The sequence below is a fragment of the Orbicella franksi genome, chromosome 1 (genome assembly GCF_964199315.1).
Source record: "Orbicella franksi chromosome 1, jaOrbFran1.1, whole genome shotgun sequence".
In the NCBI taxonomy this organism is placed as follows: Eukaryota; Metazoa; Cnidaria; class Anthozoa; order Scleractinia; family Merulinidae; genus Orbicella; species Orbicella franksi.
In genome coordinates, this window is record NC_138145.1 from 7,241,204 (window position 1) to 7,261,710 (window position 20,507).

Genomic DNA, 20,507 nt, shown 5'->3' on the forward strand with positions numbered 1-20,507 from the left:
TCATTTTCACAGCAAATGGGAAGCAGAAAACCTCTCTTCCATGGAGAATTTGGAAATGAACAAGTGTGCTAGATTTGTCGTGACTTTTGATTTCCGACAAACCTAGAGCGTAAGACTTTCACTTCCTGTCAATGGCTGGCCTATAATAATACTTCTGTTATCACCCACTTTGAAAGGGATATACAGTGAAAATTCTGACAATCAGCGCTGGGCTTCAGTTATATTCGCGCAAAGGTTTCTCTTTGGTTGGTTTATGTGCCGCCGGTAATAACTTATCATTACGGTTCAGAAAAGAAGTTGTTATAGTGTGATCGTCCAGATGAGGATAGTTCTGAAAAAAACTATTGTTGGTGACCGACGTTTCGACAACCTGAACGAAAGCCTCATCTTCAGCCCGATGTATGACCCCTGGGGTGTATGGCATTTGCAGGCAGACTACACAATGTTTAACTAATATTCCGAATTTGCATTTCCGTTATAGATAGCTAACCGTAAACAGACTAGCCTAGTAAGCGCAGTTAAGGCTAACCGGAGCGCCAATTAGGCGTAAATGTAGTCCACAGTCTGTATTCAGCAAGTGTCACGTGACCAAAAGAAATGGAGGCTCTGTGGACGAGAATCTTCAGTATCAATGAAAGGTTTTTGATACTCCATTAGCAGAGGGGGGCGGTCTGAGTATCCCACATTCCGTTAATTTTCAACTCATACATGCATGCACCTTACATCCCATTTTATCTCATCTAAATATCGCATATCCCATTGATTTTCCCCCTATATATCCTCTGTCCCGATGATTTTTTCTGACCTAATATCGTATCCCAAAAACCCCTAATGGGACCTCGTTTTAGTCAGTCGATGATGTTAAAATAAAGCCTTTTCTTTTTAAAATGGTTGTTCACGTTAGGCCGGCGTGATGGGATAAATTGTTAGATAAGTGTGAAGTTTTTCAACAGTCATAGTTTAGTTCCAGTAAGCAAGTTTCGACCCGTCTAGTTTCAAGGTCCCAATCACACTACGCTGGAACAGGGCTCCTGGCTGGAGAAATTTAAAAGCTACGTTTTCATTCTGAAAAAGAATCAAATGTTTTCCGTTCACACTACGCCGGAGAAATTTGAAAACGTAACAATCACTGGTCATTTTGGATTTGTGTTTGAAGAAAACTTACATGATCATCGTGATGCCGTTATCGTTTTCGGAAAGCTTCTGTTTTCAAAATCGTCAGCACCAAAACGAAAGGCCGGACACCGGCGTTTTCAAATGGCCGTCGATAAAACCAGGAACATGGAACATCCCGGAACATCGAATAACTATGATAATTATAAGAAAAATATGTAAAATTAAATTTTCGAAAATAAAATAAACAAAAATAAACTGGTATCAGCTCGAAATATGAAAAGATATTTTGGGGGGTAGGGAGCGTTGGGTATTCCTTCAACTGACCACAGTGAGTGCAGGCTCTTCTTCTTTTCGGCCAAACACGTCACGGGGTTTTACAGCACAAATCTGGACGATTCGGACGACGATTGCCAGGTAATTCATTGTGTTTCCTTTGTTGATCCCTGATTTCTTCAACATCTGAGGTGTTCGTAGGAGCATCATACAGTTGCTTGTTAAGTCAGTAGCCATAGTTTTGTCACTACTGTTCCGTCTTCGTGTTGCAATTATCATCCCCAGTTTCGCTCTCTCCGCTAGGAACGCCTGGTACTATGACCCACCAAGTGCAGACGCAGCCTTTCCGGTCAAAGATTAGTGCACTGCGTTCACGCGCGTACTTCGCTTGTTTCGTCTACTTTGGTGGCGTTCGAATGGTTCGATAGAAAACTAAGTTTGATCGAATGTCAGATAGCGATCTGCACGTGAAGTTGAACTAGCGATGAATAGATTATAGCCTACGGTAGAAGTGTTTTTAATTAATTAAGAACTAACTTGTACTTTCCAGGAAAGGCATTTGAACTGCTGGCGACACTTTGAATTCAATTTCAGATCGCCAACACTTGCAACAAATATTTCTTGAGACAATAAAGTTTTGACCAGCGACCCTGTAAGACAGTGCGTCGCCAAATGTTTTTAAATTTTGTGTTTGTATTTGTTTACACTGTCATCACAGCTTGAGCAGTCCGAACTAGTTTACACAAGAAACACAATGCCAAAGAGTTTCTATTTCTACCTCATGGAGAAACTTCATGAGAAATCGTGTATACGCATATCCTTGAGCTGACGTAATGAATTGAATAAAGAAATCACACTCGTGTACCCCATATTTTTCTGTCTGATTAAAGAGTTCTATGAACAACGAAATCTGGGAATAAGGGACAGCCACGTGATTAAACTGATGGCGAACGACTGGAAGGAATGGATTAGTCTTCTAAGTTGCGAGCCGTCACTCATTGCAGTCATTTTCATTTTTCTTTTTTCTCTTTTTTTGGTTTGTTTTGTAACGTTTTTGTTTTGCTTTTTATTTTCCAGGCTGATACCAGTTTATTTTTGTTTAATTTAATTTTTGAAAAATAAATTTTGCATACTTTTCTCATAATTACTATAATTATACTATTCAATGTTCCGGGATGTTCCGGAATGTTCCATGTTCCTGATTTTATTCCTTTTCAAATTCCGGTTTGAGGAGATCTGGGTGCCAGCTCCGGACTTTCTCACCAGGCTCCCCAACGGGTTTCATATTCACGGCCAATATGGCAACGTACAAGTGCTTTGAAAAAAGGACAGAAAGAGGATCGGTTTCATTTATACTAAAGGTCCTATAGGTGCTGTGGGAGCGATCTGTAACTCGTCAATCAAATAGCCTGTGAATTACTGACAATAATCATGTGTTCTCATTTAGTAAGAAGTTCGTTTACGCGTTCTTCTGTGCGGAGGACGTTTGCAAAACTGTTTTGCTCTGGTTCAAGAAATATTGGTGAAAATAGTTTCTTTGACGAAGCTGAAGTACGGCAGAAATTTAAAGTCTTAGGGAGTGGAGATGTAACACTTATTAAGCTAACAGGCGAGCAGGAAGGAACGGCAGTGATTTCTCTCTTAAATCCTGAACGCAAAAATGCATTGACTGGTTACATGATGGTCAGACTTGCTGAAGCAGTTGACGAGCTTGAACAATGGGAACATGGAAAAGCTTTGATTTTACATGGCTCTGAAGGCTCGTTTTGCTCAGGTGCTGATTTAAGTATAGTTAAGACGATCAATACCCCAGGAGAAGGAAACTTGATGTGTGCTTTTATGCAAAGAACTCTGAGTCGCCTGGAAAGTCTCCCTCTCATTAGTGTGGCTGCTGTTGAAGGAAGGGCACTTGGTGGAGGCGCTGAAGTGAGTAGCTCATTGGTTCTGAACGGTCTGTGTAAAACACAGCCTGTAGACTGCAGACTGTAGTCAGGTTAAAATGCAGACTGAGGGTGAAATGCAGACTGTAGACCAGGAGTAAAATGCAGACTTCAGACTTTCTAAGTATATATAGAGGCTACTACACATTGGCGAGAAGATATGGATTTTAAGTTCAAGTGAGTGCAGCAAAAGAGTGAGATCTTGTTCTTGCCACGAGAACATAAAATTAATATCTTCGAGCTAATGTGCTAAATGTTCTTTTTATTATATAGACATACTGATGACGGCGTTTTTGACGATTTTCCGAAGATTTTCAACCACTTTCCAATGATTTTGGAAGATTCTCCAATACTTGTCCAAAGGTCACACGAACATTGCCAAACATTTTCCAAAAATTTCCGAAGATTAACGAAGATTTTCACAGATTGCCGAAGATTGCCAAAGACTTTTGAGGAAGACCCAAAGATGTTTCGATCATACACCAACAAATTTAAGTACAATTTAAGAGCCAAACTTGATATCAGTAAAATCATCAATATCTTTACTAGTGAGGATATGGAAAATACGCCCCCTGAGTTCTGGATGTGGTTTCATATGAATTCTACGAGTGGTGTGTTTTCCAGTAAAACACTTGTGTCTATATAATAAATCATGTTATTTCCATTGATTCAGTGCTAACCGTAAACAGGGTCATTCAGGCTAATGGCAGTGAAAGTCTGCACTCTGGAGTGTGAGCCTGAATGTCACTCCGGTTAGCCTGAACGTCACTCAGGTTAGCCTACATGATGCTCTGATTAGCCTATTTACAGTTAGCTCTCAATGATAGAAATGGTAACATCATTCAGTTCAAAAGTCTGCAGTCTGCAGTCCACAAGTCTGTGTTTTATACTGACCAGTTCTGTGAATAAACTTTTTGTGTAGTAACAGCCCTCTGAAACCTTCAAATGGGTCTCATCTCTCTTAACCTGCAAGTGGATTATCTTGTTTTGGTCTCACTCTTTCTCGTTTGGGTTTGCTCTCTCTTGTTTTAGGCTCCATGTGAGAAGTAACAAAGCTGTGTCCTTTTACCAACATAATTGGAGGGGCGGGGGCATTTTCACTCCCTCACTTGAAGGCTTGCTTTGCTTGTTGACTTGCCCCAATTTTTTGTTGCCTGCACGTAACTCAGAGCTTTAACCCCAATCAAGAGACGTATGAGCAGGTTGCAAAGAAAACCAATTTTCAGGAGGCTTACCCTTTACCTTTTGGGTAAGCTGTAACTGTGATTTCCTAGCCCAAAGATCATTCTCACTAGTGCCCGCAGAACTTTCTAGTGGCATGATTAATTAATTTAAAATTTATTACTAATGCAATAATGCCATCTTCCTTAATTTGAATTTTATTCCTTTACTTTTCCCAAAATCTTTGCTTGCCCCCTGGAACAAGCAAAGGATAGATTCACTTACTAGCCTGACTGCAAAATTCATTTAAGCCCTGGGCTATGTGGCACAGGTTTTTTTGCATGCTGTACACTACATGTAAAAGCAGCCCCTCTTTCTTTGCTGATCGAACATGCCTTGCAAGAAAGCACAGAAAGAGGAAAGTAACTGTGTGAAAGTAAGAGTAAATAGTGCAGGTTTTCTTTCCCTTGCTTGGCTTTATTTTCTTCTTACACCTTAAATTTTTCCTCTTGCACTTTCTTTCACATCACTCTCAACAATTACAAGCTACAGGGAAAAAAGTGGAGCTTCTTGTAGTCCAAAAATCAGTTTTTTTCTTTTTTTCTTGGCCAGCTTACAACAGCCTGTGACTTCAGACTCATGTCTAAGGATGCAGAGATAAGATTTGTTCAAGTGAAGATGGGTTTGACACCAGGGTGGGGTGGTGGAGCAAGGCTTGTCAAACTTTTGGGTAAACAGAAAACTCTGCAACTACTAGGGAAAGGAGATAAAGTGGATCTGTCCTATGGTCATCAACTGGGGCTGGTGGATGGCGAGCTACCACTTGGTCAGGTTGGATGGTTACATAATTATGCATTATTTGAAGAAATGTGTTTCAATAATTAATTATATACATCCTTTGTAGTTCTTAAATTAATTTTAAAAAATGGGAAAGACCTTTGGACTGTTTGTTTTGGATTTTTAAAAAACAATAGCCTTCTTGACACAGGGGGCTAAAAAGAGCCAGGTTTTTACCTGGAACATAATTATGTATTCTAAGCTTAGGTCAAGGTGATGCCAACAGGACAAATGCAAAATCAAAGTTATTGATTAAAATAATCCCACTAGTAGAGACTGATAATAATTATTTTCGTCATTGCAAACAATGGGCTTCTTAACACAAGGTGCTAAAAAGAGCCAGGTTTTCACCTGCAACACATGTATTCTTATTTCACCAGTCAGGGTGATCCCAACAGGACAAAAAACTGTTAAATCAAAGTTAATGCTTCACTTGATCAAGTGGAAGTCAGCATTGCAATGTTTCATCTTGAGCTGGTAGCCAAATTAATAGATTAGGTTGATTTTAAGACTAATGCTAGTTTGTAAAATTTGTTGTCATTTACATGTAATAATTGTTTGAAAGTAAATCCTAACCAAGTTTATTTTAAATTCTTGATTCCTTGCTCTAGGATGTGGTAACCAGTTGCTGTGACTGGTTATCAGAATTCCTAAAGGCCGACACCTCAGTTGTCAGAGCCATCAAGGACGTCGTGTCAGCAGGACACGACTCCACGCTAAAAGATGCATTGGACATTGAAAGGTACAGTGTACATGTATGGTCCAGAAGTGAGTGAATTGTTTTGTGCCTCCCAACATATATGAAACTCTTCCTACTTGAGTCCAGCAAGGTGGATTTATATGTTGATGTCAATTAGTACTATTAATAAAATCATGCTTATAATACATGTATTTAGAACACTAAGGAGAATGTTTGTCAATATTAGTTTGGGCTTTAATATACAGTTGCATTATTAGCAATGAAGTTTTGTGCACACACTGCATTCATTAAAAAATTTCTTCTCAAGGCCGGTAATTTTTTCAGACGTAACATTGAAACGAGACTGTTTAGTGTTAATTTTAAAGGAGATGTGTTATTTTAACAAGTTGCTGAGAAAATTAGTTCCACATTACTTTTGTTCTACATGTAACTATTACCACTTCTTTAACTGCAGGTCAATTTTTACAACATTATGGGGAGGAGAAGCAAACAAGCAAGCTTTGGAAAATGCCAAGAAACATAGATAGCACTCTTGTGTAAACTCAAAGTAGCTTGATTTCATTCAAAGAGGTTTTCGCAAATTCACAATTTTCACTGCAATCCCACATTTTTATGCCTAAGAAAGTACAACACACAACAGAGATCTTCCTGTAGTGCACAAGTTTGTGAAGTTCATTATGGTTAAAAAAGATGTAGCTAGGTACATGTAGTATGTTCATGTGTGGCCTGTTTGTGTAGCATGAAGTGTCAAGATACAAGTATTTGTACTCCCCCAAGAATGGGGTAGTAGTCCATGACTGGGCTACCACCATTATATTTCCTGGTACCTGTTGATGCACCTGGGTGGAGAAAGGTGCCGTGAAAGTTCAGTGTCTTGCCCAAGAACACAATGCAATGACTGGCAAGGGTTCATATGCAGATCACTCAGTCCAGTGTCCAGTGCACTATTAAAACTAGCCAATTTGCAGCATCCACATACATGTAAATATGAGACATTACTAGTTGTAAATCATATAAACTAAATAAAACAAAATAATTACTTTATTATGAATCTTCTTTTCCACTTTATTCCTCTGAAAACCAGAAATTGTACTCCCCCAGTACAGCTGTAAATGAAATAATGTTCCATTCTGTTTAATATTCATTTTGTAAAAATTTTCATTGATAAAGAATTTACATGTAGCAAAATGAGAGTGCAGACTTTCTACAAGTAAATACACATCAATTTGTCTTTTCAAACATGTAAGACCATGATACCAAGTGGACATTATTTTTTTTTGTTATTTGCTCTCATCAGAAAGTAACATGATCTCCAGACTGCCAGTCCATTTCCCAATACAATACAATACAATGCAAATTTTATTAGCACTCCCCATGGGGGATTTTCAGTACTAATACTACTAAACAAGTTACATTAAAATTAAAATGAAATACCAAGTAATTATAAAAATGATTTCACATGGTGTTGGTTAGTGTATTGTGTGTATTGCATGGTAAATAGACCTTCTAACCAATGAAAACAGCCTTTTTTAATTCCATTGTTTCAAATTGCTATTATGGGATACTTAGGGGGCAAATACAACACCAGTTTTTCCCCTGAGCATCCCATAATACCTGTTTGAAACAACTGAATTCAAAATGACTGGCATATTGGTAGAAAGGTCTATAATTATTATTTTGTGAATGCAATGTGAAAGAAATTATCATTGTGATACCGCCAAGCATTCTATGGAGTTCATATTCTAGTCTGTGAGAAGGCTCATGTTTGCAGAGTACACATGAGAGCAGCAAGAAAAGTCACTTCATTGGTGCCTCTTCACCAGACCCTCCTTCACTGGAATGCTTCCCTCACGTACTTGCTCTTTGCCACTCATACGTGTGACTCAAATGGGGCCCTTCTCACATGCTATTCATATTAAAGTTCCTTTCCTGTGCTTGAGATAAGCTTGTGATCAGTCTGCTCAGAAGAAGACTACGTAACTTTCGTCATAAATTTATTTCACATCAGTGAAATGACTTAGGCCATAACTTCTATTTCAAAGCATAACTCATGAAGAAAGATTGCTCAGCTCAATTCCTGCCCACTTTGGGAGACCAGTTGTCAGGCTCATGTGACTTGAAATCCAAAACCAAAACCTGTCCTTGTGAAAGATTACTTACATGTATAGTAGTCCTCAGTTAGTATCACACAAGCTTACCAAAAATTTGGTATGCCTTTATGTGAAAAGCTGGTATGGCAGATTTATTTTTATTAATGTTTTGGCTCTCTTTAATCAATCAAAATGTAAAAATAGCTAGATTACTAGTCTGTTGCCAAGTCATTTCTACCTTTAAAAGTCCTGTTTGAGCTAGAAGGAACCCTGAAACATTTAATATATGCAAGAATCTCCCATCTTTAAGCACCAAATGGAACTTTATGAATCTTCTGCGTTTTCTTGTTCTTCTTCATCCTTTTCAGCTCCTTCCAAAACGTCTGTACTCAGAGCTCCAGCAGCCAGGGCTTCCCGGTTTTTTGCAGCAGTAACTAGACTACGGGGATGTGGTGGAAGAATGCCAGCCTTAAAATAAAAAGCAGCAAAAAAGTACCGTAAACACTGGTGGATGAGCTGCACCTTTTTACTAAAAATTCTCCTTAAAAATCAGGGATGTGGCTTATCTGCAAGAACACCTGGACAACGTGCAATAAATTTGCATACATGTAAATTACATGTAACACTTTTCATCAAACTGTAATAACATCAGAGTTCACATCAGTCATTACTTTTAGTCTTACAAGTTAGGTGGCTCCAAAAGAGCCATTTTTGTTCACAAGCATAAGCTTACATTTCTTGCTGTTTAACAAAGATACTGGTTGAAAATGCCAGAGAAAGATCAAACATTGGTTTAAATCAGTAGACATCATGTCAATACTATTGCAGAACTATAATTGTAGGAAAGGGTTTCAGTTTGAAGTACATGTATTCTCTGTTTTCAATGTTTACATGGGTTTACATTGAATGACTTCAATAAATCAAGAAATGTACATGTAAAGAATCTTTCTCAAAAACTCCACTAGTGAATTATTTTGATTTCTTTCCCGGAACCTTTTCCCCAAAATGAGGTGCTAAACTCAAGGTGCGGCTTATCTGCAAGTGCAGCTTATCTGCTGGTGTTTACAGTACATGTAACCTCACAGGACAAAGCTGTTCACACAAACACCTCGTACTTTTTAAACCTTCTAAGAGAAAAGGTTACTGTTTGCTCTCTCACAAAGAACAACACATTGGAGGGAACAGTTAAATTAGGCTGTGGCTTTTTGTTCTATCCAGGAAAGCCAGGGTTAATAATAATTTTTAAAGGCTGCAGGTGACAACCCTAAAAAACATTATTTGAGAATCTCCTTGTATTTATGGCAGTCATCTCAAAATTTCCTGTTCCCCCAAAGCAACGCATGCACATAATTCACACCAACATACTTCCAAACTGTCAGTACAGTGTCAGAGTAAGTTTCACAACCAAGTGGGGTACCGGAGAAAACAATTGCATCCACATGTACAGGGTTTCAAAGCTATCCTCTACATTACATAATGTAAATGAAGTCATTTTAAAGATTGGAATTTAAAGAGGCTTGTATTTTCTTTCAAGTTCCTTTTTCAACATTACTTTCTGTTTAATTCTACGTCCAATATTTTTCCATTGGGAAGAAGAAAGGTACAGTACTCTTAAAGCTGCTGTCAACTTACCAGTCCTAGTAAAATAGCCACAGGTTTTGAAGGTCTTGCTCCTACCGATAACCAATATCTGAAACAATTCACAAGTAATTCTTATATCTAATCTCACAACATATCGCAGTTCATAACTTATAACTTATAACTTACACTTATAACTGCCTTATGAAACATAATTCTGGTGACTTCTCAACTTACTTTATTCTATCCATGTTTAAGCTTGCCAGCTTTTCATTTCTGGTGTTAGGTATTGGATCGAAAGTCCCCACCTAGATGAATTGATAGATAGATTTTTGTTTCGTTAATACTCTAGTCTGGTCTTGAACTTTTACATACGGTAACATGTACAATAATAAGTTATAACTATGGATATAAGTATTCCTCACCTGCTCCAGATATCCATAGTTTCGAGGCCTTTTTCTGTTAGTTGCCACGATGAAAAAGAAAGGCCTATTCTTGCAGCCATAGAGGGCAAAACGTAGAGTAACTATTGGAGGCTTCATGGTCGAAATAGCCTTTCAGTTAAAACAGTCAGGCGTTTCACACGAAAAATCGCTCAGGAGCTGGTGACTAGAACCCAGACTTCTAATTGCCAACGAAGAGAATGCAGACAGAGTAGCCACTAATTTTTTTGTAGGAATGGCTCCGAGCCTTTTGATAATAAACCGCTGACCATACCCAATACCGCTGATAATACCTTGTTCACCCATTTTTTTTTCCATTCATTCCCCTTATTCACCTTCATTTAGCCTCATCCACGATCATTCATACACCCTCATTCACGTTCAGTCACTTGCATTCACCCTTATTCACATTCATTCACCCTCATGCACCTTCATACACCCTCATTCACGTTCAGTCACCCTCATTCACTTTCACTTACCCTCATTCACCTTCATTCACCATCATTCACTCTCATTCACCCTCATTCACCCTCATGCACCTTCATACACCCTCCTTTTTCTTCATTCACCCCCATTCGCCTTCATACCCGTTCATACACCTTCATTCACCCTCATTCACTTTCATTTACCCTCATTCACCTTCATTCACCCTCATTCGCCTTCATACACCCTCATTCATTTTCATTCACCCTCATTCGCCTTCATACACCTTCATTCACCATCATTCACCCTCCTTCACCCTCTTTCACCATCATTCACCATCATTCATTCTCATTCACCCTCATTCACCCTCATACACCATCATTCACCCTCATTCACCTTCATTGACCCTCATTCACCTTCATTCACCCTCATTCACCCTCATTCACCACCATTCACCCTCATTCACCCTAATTCACCTTCATTCACCTTCATACACCCGTATTCGCCTTCATTCACCTTCATACACCATCATTCATCCTCATTCATCCTCATTGATCTTCATACAACATCATTCACCCTCATTCACCCTCAATGACCCTCTTTGACCCTCATTCACTCTCATTCACCTTCATACACCTTCATTCACCTTCATACACCTTCAATCACCTTCATACACCTCCATTTACCTTCATACACCTCCATTCATCTTCATACACCTCCATTCACCTATCTACACCTCTATTCATCTTCATACACTTTCATACACCATCATTCACCTTCATACACCTTCATTCACCCTCATTCACCTTCATTCACCCTCATTTTCTCTCATTCACCTTCATTCACCATCATTCATCCTCATTCACCTTTATTCAGTCTCATTCACCTTCATACACCACCATTCACCTTCATACACCTTCATACATCTTCACTGATTCACTATCATTCATCCTCATTCACCTTCATTCACCATCATTCACCTCCATTCACCCTCATCCACCTTCATACACCTTTATACGCCATAATTCACCTTCATTTACCTTCATACACCATCATTCACCCTCATTCATCCTCAATCACCTTAATTCACCATCATTCACCTTCATACTCCATCACCCTCATTCACCTTCATTCACCCTCATTCCCCCTCATTCAACTTCATACACCTTCATTCGCCATCATTCACCATCATTCACAATCATTCACCCTCGTGCACCTTCCTACACCACTATTCATCCTCATTCACCTTCATACACCTTCATTCACCATCATTCAACCTCATTCACCCTCGTGCACCTTCATACACCATTATTCACCCTCACTCACTTTCATTTACCATCATTCACCTTCATACACCTTCATTCACCATCATTCACCCTCATGCACCTTCATACACCCTCATTCATCTTCATTCACCCCCATTCGCCTTCATACACCTTCATACACCTTCATTCACTATCATTCACTATCGTTCACTATCATTCACCCTCACGCCCCATCATTCACTCTCATTCACCGTCATTCACCTTCATACACCATCATTCACCCTCATTCACCTTCATTCACCCTCATTCACCATCATTCACCCTCATTCACTCTCAAGTACATTAATGCAAAGAATGTTGTAATACATTTGCAAACTTCTGTAACGTTTACACTGTAGCCCAAGAGAATTACATACAGTGGGAATGTTTTATGAGAACTACATATTGAGCTAAGTCACCCACCCCTGTAAGAAGGCCAGCTGTATCGCGAACAAGTGCACTTATGTCCAGGATTGAGTGTACTTACAAAATTAATAATATACATGAAAAAATTAAACGATTCTGATTGGCTGAGAGCAGTGCCGTTCAAGTGTAACACGAGTGCAAAAAGTGTAACATCAGTGTAAAAAGTGTAACACCAGTGCAAATTACGCATCGTGATTTTGGATTAAGCTTGACTGAAAGACAATAGAATTGTTGTTTACAGTCTATCGAACTTTATCTCTGGAAATCTTTGTTAACCTTTCCTTTGTGTACTTTTGCAGTGAAAAAGCTGGTTCACCGCGTCAAATGGACAGGATAAACCTTCAGATACGGAAGGTACAGGAAACCTGAAAAATAACAGTTATAAGATAGAAAAACACCAAAGAAATAATGATAAACAATAAAGGAACAAGGATGGCTAAGGATGGAGAAGATTAACACGGATTGCAAACGACGAATTTGAAAAATTGAGGCTAAACTTTTCAATATGCGCAAACCGTGACTGAGCTCCTTTAAATAAGCTTAAATTTGGCTATTTCCGTAAAAAAAATCACGAGAAATTATGAGAACTAAAGAAAATGTTAAAAAGAAACCGAGCAAATGGCAAGATTTAAATTCTACAAAGAAACTAAATTCTAGATATAGAAGCGCTAAATTAAAATACCGTAGTGCAGCACGTTCTTTCCAGCGAACTTCGTCCGCAGGAATTTTTACGCTCAAAATTAAAAATGTTGGTTGTATCGACGGTTAGATCTTCATGCGATTGCGTAAGCTTATTCATTGTCAGAGTAAAGTTTTTCTTCCAAAGATAATTTCCAAAGACGTGAAAAAGAGGTAAGAAAATTGAGTATGCGTCATAATTTGCGCGCGCATAAATTTCGTCATTATTAAAGTTGAATTATGACGCAACTGTAATTATTTAGCTGGACCAAAAGTGCGTTTTACGACGCTTCACCGCGGTGTTCTTGTCTATGGGATTTTCGACAGTTAGAGGCCAATTTCGATTTATTAAATGTCGTACTTAGCTCCGAGGCTTAGGAGAATAAAACAAAAGAGACCGCCTCGGGTCTAATTGATGAATAATTAACTTCTTTTTTTAATTTTCCGTTAAGCCTCGCGGAGCCAAGTTAGAATTTTAATATATCAAAATTGGCCTATTAACTACAAACATAGCATATTCGGATCAAAATTCCTTTCACGTGCGTGTTTTTCTCCCAAGTTGCTCATTTTTCACAATTCAAAGCACACAATCTTAACGTGGGATGCATTTCTTTTGTTCAAAGCATATTTCTCGTGGCTCTAATGAATTTTAATGTGGGTATATATAAAGAAGTGTAGAATGACACACCCATTTTAGCGTCGGTCGCCGTTGCATTGAAGGCAAGGGCGAAGACATCTTAGTCGCTGTGCTCCCTTCAGGCAAGTCCATATTTTCTTTATTTATCGCCGTTGAATTGAAGGCAAGGGCGAAGACATCTTAGTCGATGTGCTTCCTTCAGGTAAGTCTACATTTTCTATAGCTAGTTACGTGTCCTAGCTCTTTCCCTCGTCTTTCAATTTGATCATTTAATGGTATAAAAAAACTTTCCTCAATGCTGTGAAAGCTTCGAGGTGCATGTGCTTTTCCTTGACACCGAAGATTGCATTTAGGCGAAGTTGAAAAACCGAATACCAAACATTTCTCTTGTGGGTAACAATGATTATTTTTAATAAAATGTTTGTTTACAGCTTGATAATCTACTTGGTTTGCCGTTTGACTTTGTCATTCGCAATTTGTTTCGTCACCTCGGAGCGCTACCATGTACACTCTTTTTAACTGTTATAAAAACAGAAAATTCCAACCGCCTTTGCCTTTGCTCTGATACGAAGAGAAAAGTTATGTAGTTATAGCAAAACCTATAACTACTCTTCAGTTCGTTCCCACTGCAGTGCACCACTTTGTTGGTAGTCGTTTAAAACTGTTATTCCACATTTTGAGGGAGTTTTGTTACGTGCAAGGCCGATAGACGTCCGTTAACTGATACTGATACTCATTCAAGTCAGTTTTGCTAGAGTCAACACGCGAAAAACTTAACCATGACTTTCCTGTTTTTTCACAAGGATTGACCAGAGGCAGCAAAGTTGTATCCAAAGGAATTGAATTGGAGTGACAGGCGTCATTCACCAATTCAAATGAAGTGTAGCACGAACAGCTATGGACTCCTGGCAAGTTTCATGTTGACGACAACTCCGTTGAAGTTCAGATAAGTGAATCACAGTTGTCGCTAGATTTCATTTAATATAATCCTTTGAAGTTTTGCAGCTAAGTCCAGTTTAGGGGCATTTAGACGTGACATTAGAACCGGTTTGCAATTTAATAAAGAATGTGATCGATTTCAAAATGAGTGCATGTCGCTGGTAATTTTGTATGCCTTGGTGCTGAATGTTTCGTAATTTTAATGGACGAGTCTCGTGTTTGGACGTATTTTTGCTTAAAATTAACCCACAGACAAAAGTGACACGTATTTATTTATTTCGTACCATTAAGTTACAACATTTTTCATTTATCTTACAAATACAGGAAATCGTGTACCGAGCCTAAGATCTTATGATTTGGTGGCACTAAAGCTTTACTGTTTTTTTTTGTTTTTTTTTTTTTGTTTTTTTTTTTTTGACATAATCCATTCGTAGAATGCTTCAGTTTATCGTCCTGCGATCATGTTTTTCTGTTTAAAAAAAGAATTTTTTGAAATCCATAGCAAGAATCTAAGAACCTCTAACTTATTGACTACACTGGCAAATTCGTTTATTACTTCTAAAAAAAATTTATCTGAGCTGAAGCTAACTGACGAGCCTATAGGCGTAGTTCAATGAGGAAAATGAGCAAAAAATAGCAAAATTCTCAGCGCAGGAAAAGATTTGCAAGTTCGTTAGGCTAGCTATATTGTTATTTGTTCGCCAACATGAGAGCAATTGGCTTTTGAAACAAAGAGCTGTTTGGTTGTACAAAAATTGAATTCAAAACAATTGACGTCAATGTCTGCAAGCAGTGAATATTGCTCTTTATCTCTGATCCGTTGACAGAAAAACTTATTGCCAGAATGTTGTCATGGAAATCAAACGCAGATGAATCCGATGGATTGACCACACACTTCCCAAGGTTGCCTAGAGATGGACACCAACTGGCAACAGCAAACCTGGTCGGCCAAAAACCACCTGGCGCCTGCCATGAGCTCAATGAGGAACAACATATCGTACAAAATAGAGATGTAGATGAATTCTGGCTGCCTTGTGTCCCACAGAGAACGAAGAGGATTAATTTAAAAAGTAAGTAAATCAACCTTACAGCAAGTCTTTTATCGTAAATGGCCACTGTCCTTCATTATCAACTCATTCTTACGCTACCAAGTTGAATAGAAATACATGAAAGATGAAGCGTTGTTCCAAATCGATTGTTTTAATTTGTGACGGCCATTTATTATAGTTCAACTTTCTGACCACAACATGCGAACAAGTTTTTGGGTGAGCAAGTTATCTGTCCATGAAATAATCATAAGTAAACCTAGGTGTTTAAATAACTAAAGTTGCTGCCGTTTGCTCTGCTATCTCCAGGATGACCAAAGATGTGTTGAAGGACAGTTCACGAGTTTCTGGATTTATTCATCAACCTTAATTAATTGAATTTCATCAACGTTGACTGAATTTTGGATGGCAGTGTGCAGAGCTTCACCTCTGGCGTACGATCGATGGCTATTGGAAAAACATCTCAGCTCAGATAAGTAGAAAATGGTTTTCCTATCTTTACACTCCAAGAGTGTTAAAAATCTTGATTCTGATTGTAAAATTGATAGATTTTCAAGTGAAGGAAAATCTTGCACTTTTCATTTTACGTTCTTGGAATTTTAAGCGTCTGAAAACGTTTAGGTGAAGAGGAGAATACCACGACGTAAATAGTCATAAAAAAGATTTTTTAATAATCACTACATCCAATTTTAATAGCAAGCTTATATTATTACCAAGTTAGAAAGCATTGTCCTTGATTCTTAGAAGCGCGAACAATACAACCCATCGTGGATTCCATGGGAATTCTATTTCATTTTTGAAGAAAATGCTAAAATTCGAAAACATATCAAAGCACTACTGTTTTCTGAAAATTTACATAGTTATCAACTGTATCTAACACTGCTGTAAATGTATTAGTTGACAAGGTAGTGTTGATTAAATATTCTTTTTTCTCTGTCTCTCTCGCTCCAGGCGGCTGATATATCACTGTTGACAGAAAGGGTAGCCATCTTGGATCGCAATTTACCGTTGGACTCTGGCACAAGTTGACTATTGGAAACATCAAATCTCAAATAAGTACATTATTTCTACTCTCGTTAACTTTTAACAGTTGCAGCGAAAGAATTATGAAAATCTCAGAAACTGATAAACTAGAAAATATTGTCTTGATGAAGAACCAAATTCTTAGAACTAATATAACAACAATATGAGAAAATCAGTAACGAGAATACACATTTTGAGCATGGGATGTACTTAAGAGTTACCACTTTGAAAAACTAAATTCTCAGAGTTAACATTTAAAACAATATGAGAAAACCAGTAATGAGAATATACATTTTGAGCATGGAATGTGTTAAAAGTTACCACTCAGTTCGTTATGCTGAAGGTCAACCTGAAACCATCGAATATTATTTCTCGTAATTCTTGTTTTTTTCAAGGCATTGATGAAGACCATAACCAAAAGTTGTGGAAATTGAGATAAGGGAAAAAAGTATTTTGCTAAATTGAGAACAATGGTGGTTTCTTTTCGAGAAAAATTTAAATGAAGAGGAAGGGGTAGTAAGTAATTAATACATGGCCGCAGCTTATCAATAAAATCATCTCGTGAATGCTCACTAGTTTTCCCATTAAGCCGAGATAAATGAGACATCGAACTGTCGTTTTGCATGTATATATCCTTTACATTTGAGTAGTATTCTCGAGAATAAAAAGTGAAGTATCTCAATTGAAAGTTTTTAATCTTCCAGTTCGTCACTTCTCATACATTGCAAACTTCATGTAAGAGTACTGTTTGTACAGCCGTATAACTCTTGACGGTATCACAATGAGCCAAATTAAAAGTAAGATTGCTCTAAAAAGGGCTTCTTCTGTTTTTTGTTTGTTTGTTTGTTTGTTTGTTTGTTTGTTTTTGTCGAGTAAAGAAGGATTTTAAATCTTGAAAAAAATCTTGGAAACGCACAGCTAGTCAGATAGCCGGACTACAATAGATCGTTTTCACTGTCGTGCAATAGAAAAAAAAACAAGGATATTTGATCTTATTGAAGATAAATAAACAAGACCCCTCTCCAGATTTTAGGTCTATGCGCCGTCCCAAACTTCAGTTATTTGCCTAAATGTTTTGCACAAATTTAAAGAGCTCAGTATGGTGCCGCCATATTGGTGTATCTCCGTGGTACACCAATTGGCGAATCTTTGTTTACAATATTTGCCCCATAAGTGATACAGTTTCTAATGGAAATTCTGAATATTGAAAGGGCATAGCACGATCAACTGTGTCAAGGAATTTGAGCTCGATGTATTGAATAATGTTTGAGCGAAGCGGATTTAAAAACTCAAAATTTAACAAAGAATGTAAATGCTCATTAGGGCGTTTGCCACCCAGAAATTTGGCGGTTTTTGAAGGCCAATTTCTCCTCGAATATTTCAGCCAAAAGTTTCACCAATTACTAAATTTCACAAGCTCTTTAAATTGTTGTAGTCAATTCGTGTCTAGCGTGGTACCTTCTCCGTGCATAGTAGTATGTCAATGAGGAAAAATATAAAAAAATGACCTCAGCAAAGATTCGCCAATATGGCAGCCGGAAAATAGTGTGACAATCTGGATCTTCTTGGTTATCTAGGCCATTGATTGCCTATTCTGCACAAACCAACATATGAATACTTAACCGCTACTTTTATTTCACGAAGGGCTAAAAATCATGAGATAAGTATATATTTTTCGACAAACGCGATGTTCCGCACTGCCATAACTCTAAAATTCAAAATGCACTTGTTACCAAACGAAGGACACCATTGCGCTGAAATGCTGTCAAGGTGTATAATTTTCGCACCTCTTATGCCTGATGAGGATAGAAACTCTGGTGGTTCTTTACGTTTGGATTTAAACGCTTGATGACGTCACATGAAAACTTTCCACTGAATTGAGCATAGAATAATTAAAGTTGCCTTATTCAGATCTAATCATTAATTAGTTCTACAATAATAATTAAGACAAAATCCGAGAGGAAATCGAGCAATTTCAGTTTTTATTGGACAAAAAGCTCCATCCAGAGTAATTCTAAGTATCTTGCAGTCCTTTCTGCATTTTCTAAAAGGTTACGATATAAATAGTTGCTTGAAATAACACCGAAAACCATTTCCCATGGAAATGTGGGAAAATAAGTTTCAAAGTTTAGAGAAATTGTGCAAGCAAAGGTAAACCTTCATCATCAGTTTCATTTCACCAGTAATTTCAAGTATTTCATATGAACTTCAAAATCTGTTTCAGTCGACATTTGGTGTGGTTAGAAATAATTTCCTTTGAGAAGATGTTTAAAACAGTCGCACAGCCGTTTGCAATACGATGTGAATAATCTCGGTACAAAGTTTTTTTCCACTTGTTACTCAAACGTCTTGTAGATTCCTTCTTAATTACTCGGAGGAAGATTATTGAATGAACTTGGTGAGCAATTGTAAAAGGAGACCATGAAACAACTTTCATAGCGTTACTGGAATTTGTTAACACAGGATTTGGCAATGTGACTTCTACCAGTACCAGAGTATACAAGCTTATTGAAGTGCCTTTGCAATTAATTCTCAACTTGTTTTTTTACTTGCATAATGTTTACATTAATGGAGCCCTGAGTAGTTTCTTTTTTCATCACGGCATGCTTATGAAAGCACGTAAGGATACTTTTTTGAATATTTTAACCGACCCACCCTTCCAAAAGAATGAAAAACGGCCAAAATATATAGGGACTTTCAGAATATATTTAGATGATTTCAGAATATATTTGCACATTGACCATTCAAAATCTGTGCAATGTCTTCTTTGGGGGGTTAAATCTTTCACGGACTCGTAGATAGATCAGAAAGGGAGAAAGTTTAAAAAAAAAATTGCTATGACTTAATTTAGGTCTATGGGTTAAATTTCGCGGAGAAAACGATTTTTCGCAATTTGCGATGAGTTCTCTTTCATCAAATTTCTCTCATCAAATGTTCGTGATACAATGTTAACCGAAAACTGAAGTTCATTTAAAAATTTAACAAAGCAAAATTGTACTTATTAGAGTGTTTCATGTGAAAAAACGTTTTGAATGACATTCCAATGGGGGAAAGGAGCATTGTTGACTGGCCGTATTATCTATTGGACGAAACTTTGTGCTAAAATATTCAGAAAATACAAATTTTAAAGAAGACTCATGAATTATTATAACTGATCATGAAACGAAAATTGAAACTGTGTCAACACAACGATATTAAAGACATGATACAAGGTCAGCTAGACGTCGAACTGGAAATCCTTGAAAACAAACGCGGATGATATAATTAATAAATGGAATTTCTGTCGCTTATTTAAATCGACTTAAAAGATTCTACTTCTTGACTGGTTTTAAACTCACTACTTTGTTTTCAATTTCATTGGAAACTGCATGCGAAAACCTCTGTTTTTTATACATGAAAGAATGAATTTTGAGTTGTGGATAAGAAATGAAATAGTTAGCTTAAGCAACGACGATACCTACGCCAGGGACGACTCCTAGAAAGAAAAATGATATTTCTAATCTCGTAACAATCTGGACATCTGCTCCGTACCCCAATCAGTACTTGAAACTTGCTCAAACTAAATATGTAATGCCAGCGATCCATTCCAAAAAGAAATACAAAAAATTTGCCATCCCGACCTACGTTCTTCAAAATACACAGATCCTGTTCATGTCACGTTACGGCTACAAAATGCACAAAGACTTAAAACGCACGCGCACAACCATTGTTCTACTCAATAAACCTTTTGTTTGGTGACGTTTTCGTTGCTGTTTTATGTTCTTTTTTTTCTTCATTTGGGATTTTTTATTTCCACAATTACATCAATTACAATCCTTTTTTAACAATTAATTTACAGAAGAACGAATAAAGTTTGGTTTACAGAAGTTAACAATGACACCATATTGAATTAA

General features: G+C 37.6%; 2 protein-coding genes across 2 annotated transcripts; one reads left to right on the plus strand and one right to left on the minus strand.

The window, feature by feature from the left end:
• The first annotated feature begins 2,772 nt into the window (after positions 1 to 2,772).
• On the plus strand, positions 2,773 to 7,039 carry LOC145469349 (ethylmalonyl-CoA decarboxylase-like). The gene is made up of 4 exons (XM_081453072.1): positions 2,773 to 3,315; positions 5,103 to 5,321; positions 5,939 to 6,069; positions 6,482 to 7,039. Exons 1-4 carry the CDS (start codon positions 2,821 to 2,823, stop codon positions 6,552 to 6,554), a joined length of 918 nt encoding a protein of 305 aa, XP_081309198.1. The 5' UTR covers positions 2,773 to 2,820; the 3' UTR covers positions 6,555 to 7,039.
• A 278-nt stretch (positions 7,040 to 7,317) lies between these two features.
• On the minus strand, positions 7,318 to 11,175 carry LOC145473413 (small ribosomal subunit protein bS16m-like). Its single transcript, XM_081455027.1, has 4 exons — positions 10,121 to 11,175; positions 9,933 to 10,003; positions 9,750 to 9,807; positions 7,318 to 8,585 (listed from the first exon to the last, which is right to left on the minus strand). Exons 1-4 carry the CDS (start codon positions 10,235 to 10,237, stop codon positions 8,442 to 8,444), a joined length of 390 nt encoding a protein of 129 aa, XP_081311153.1. The 5' UTR covers positions 10,238 to 11,175; the 3' UTR covers positions 7,318 to 8,441.
• Positions 11,176 to 20,507: the final 9,332 nt, after the last annotated feature.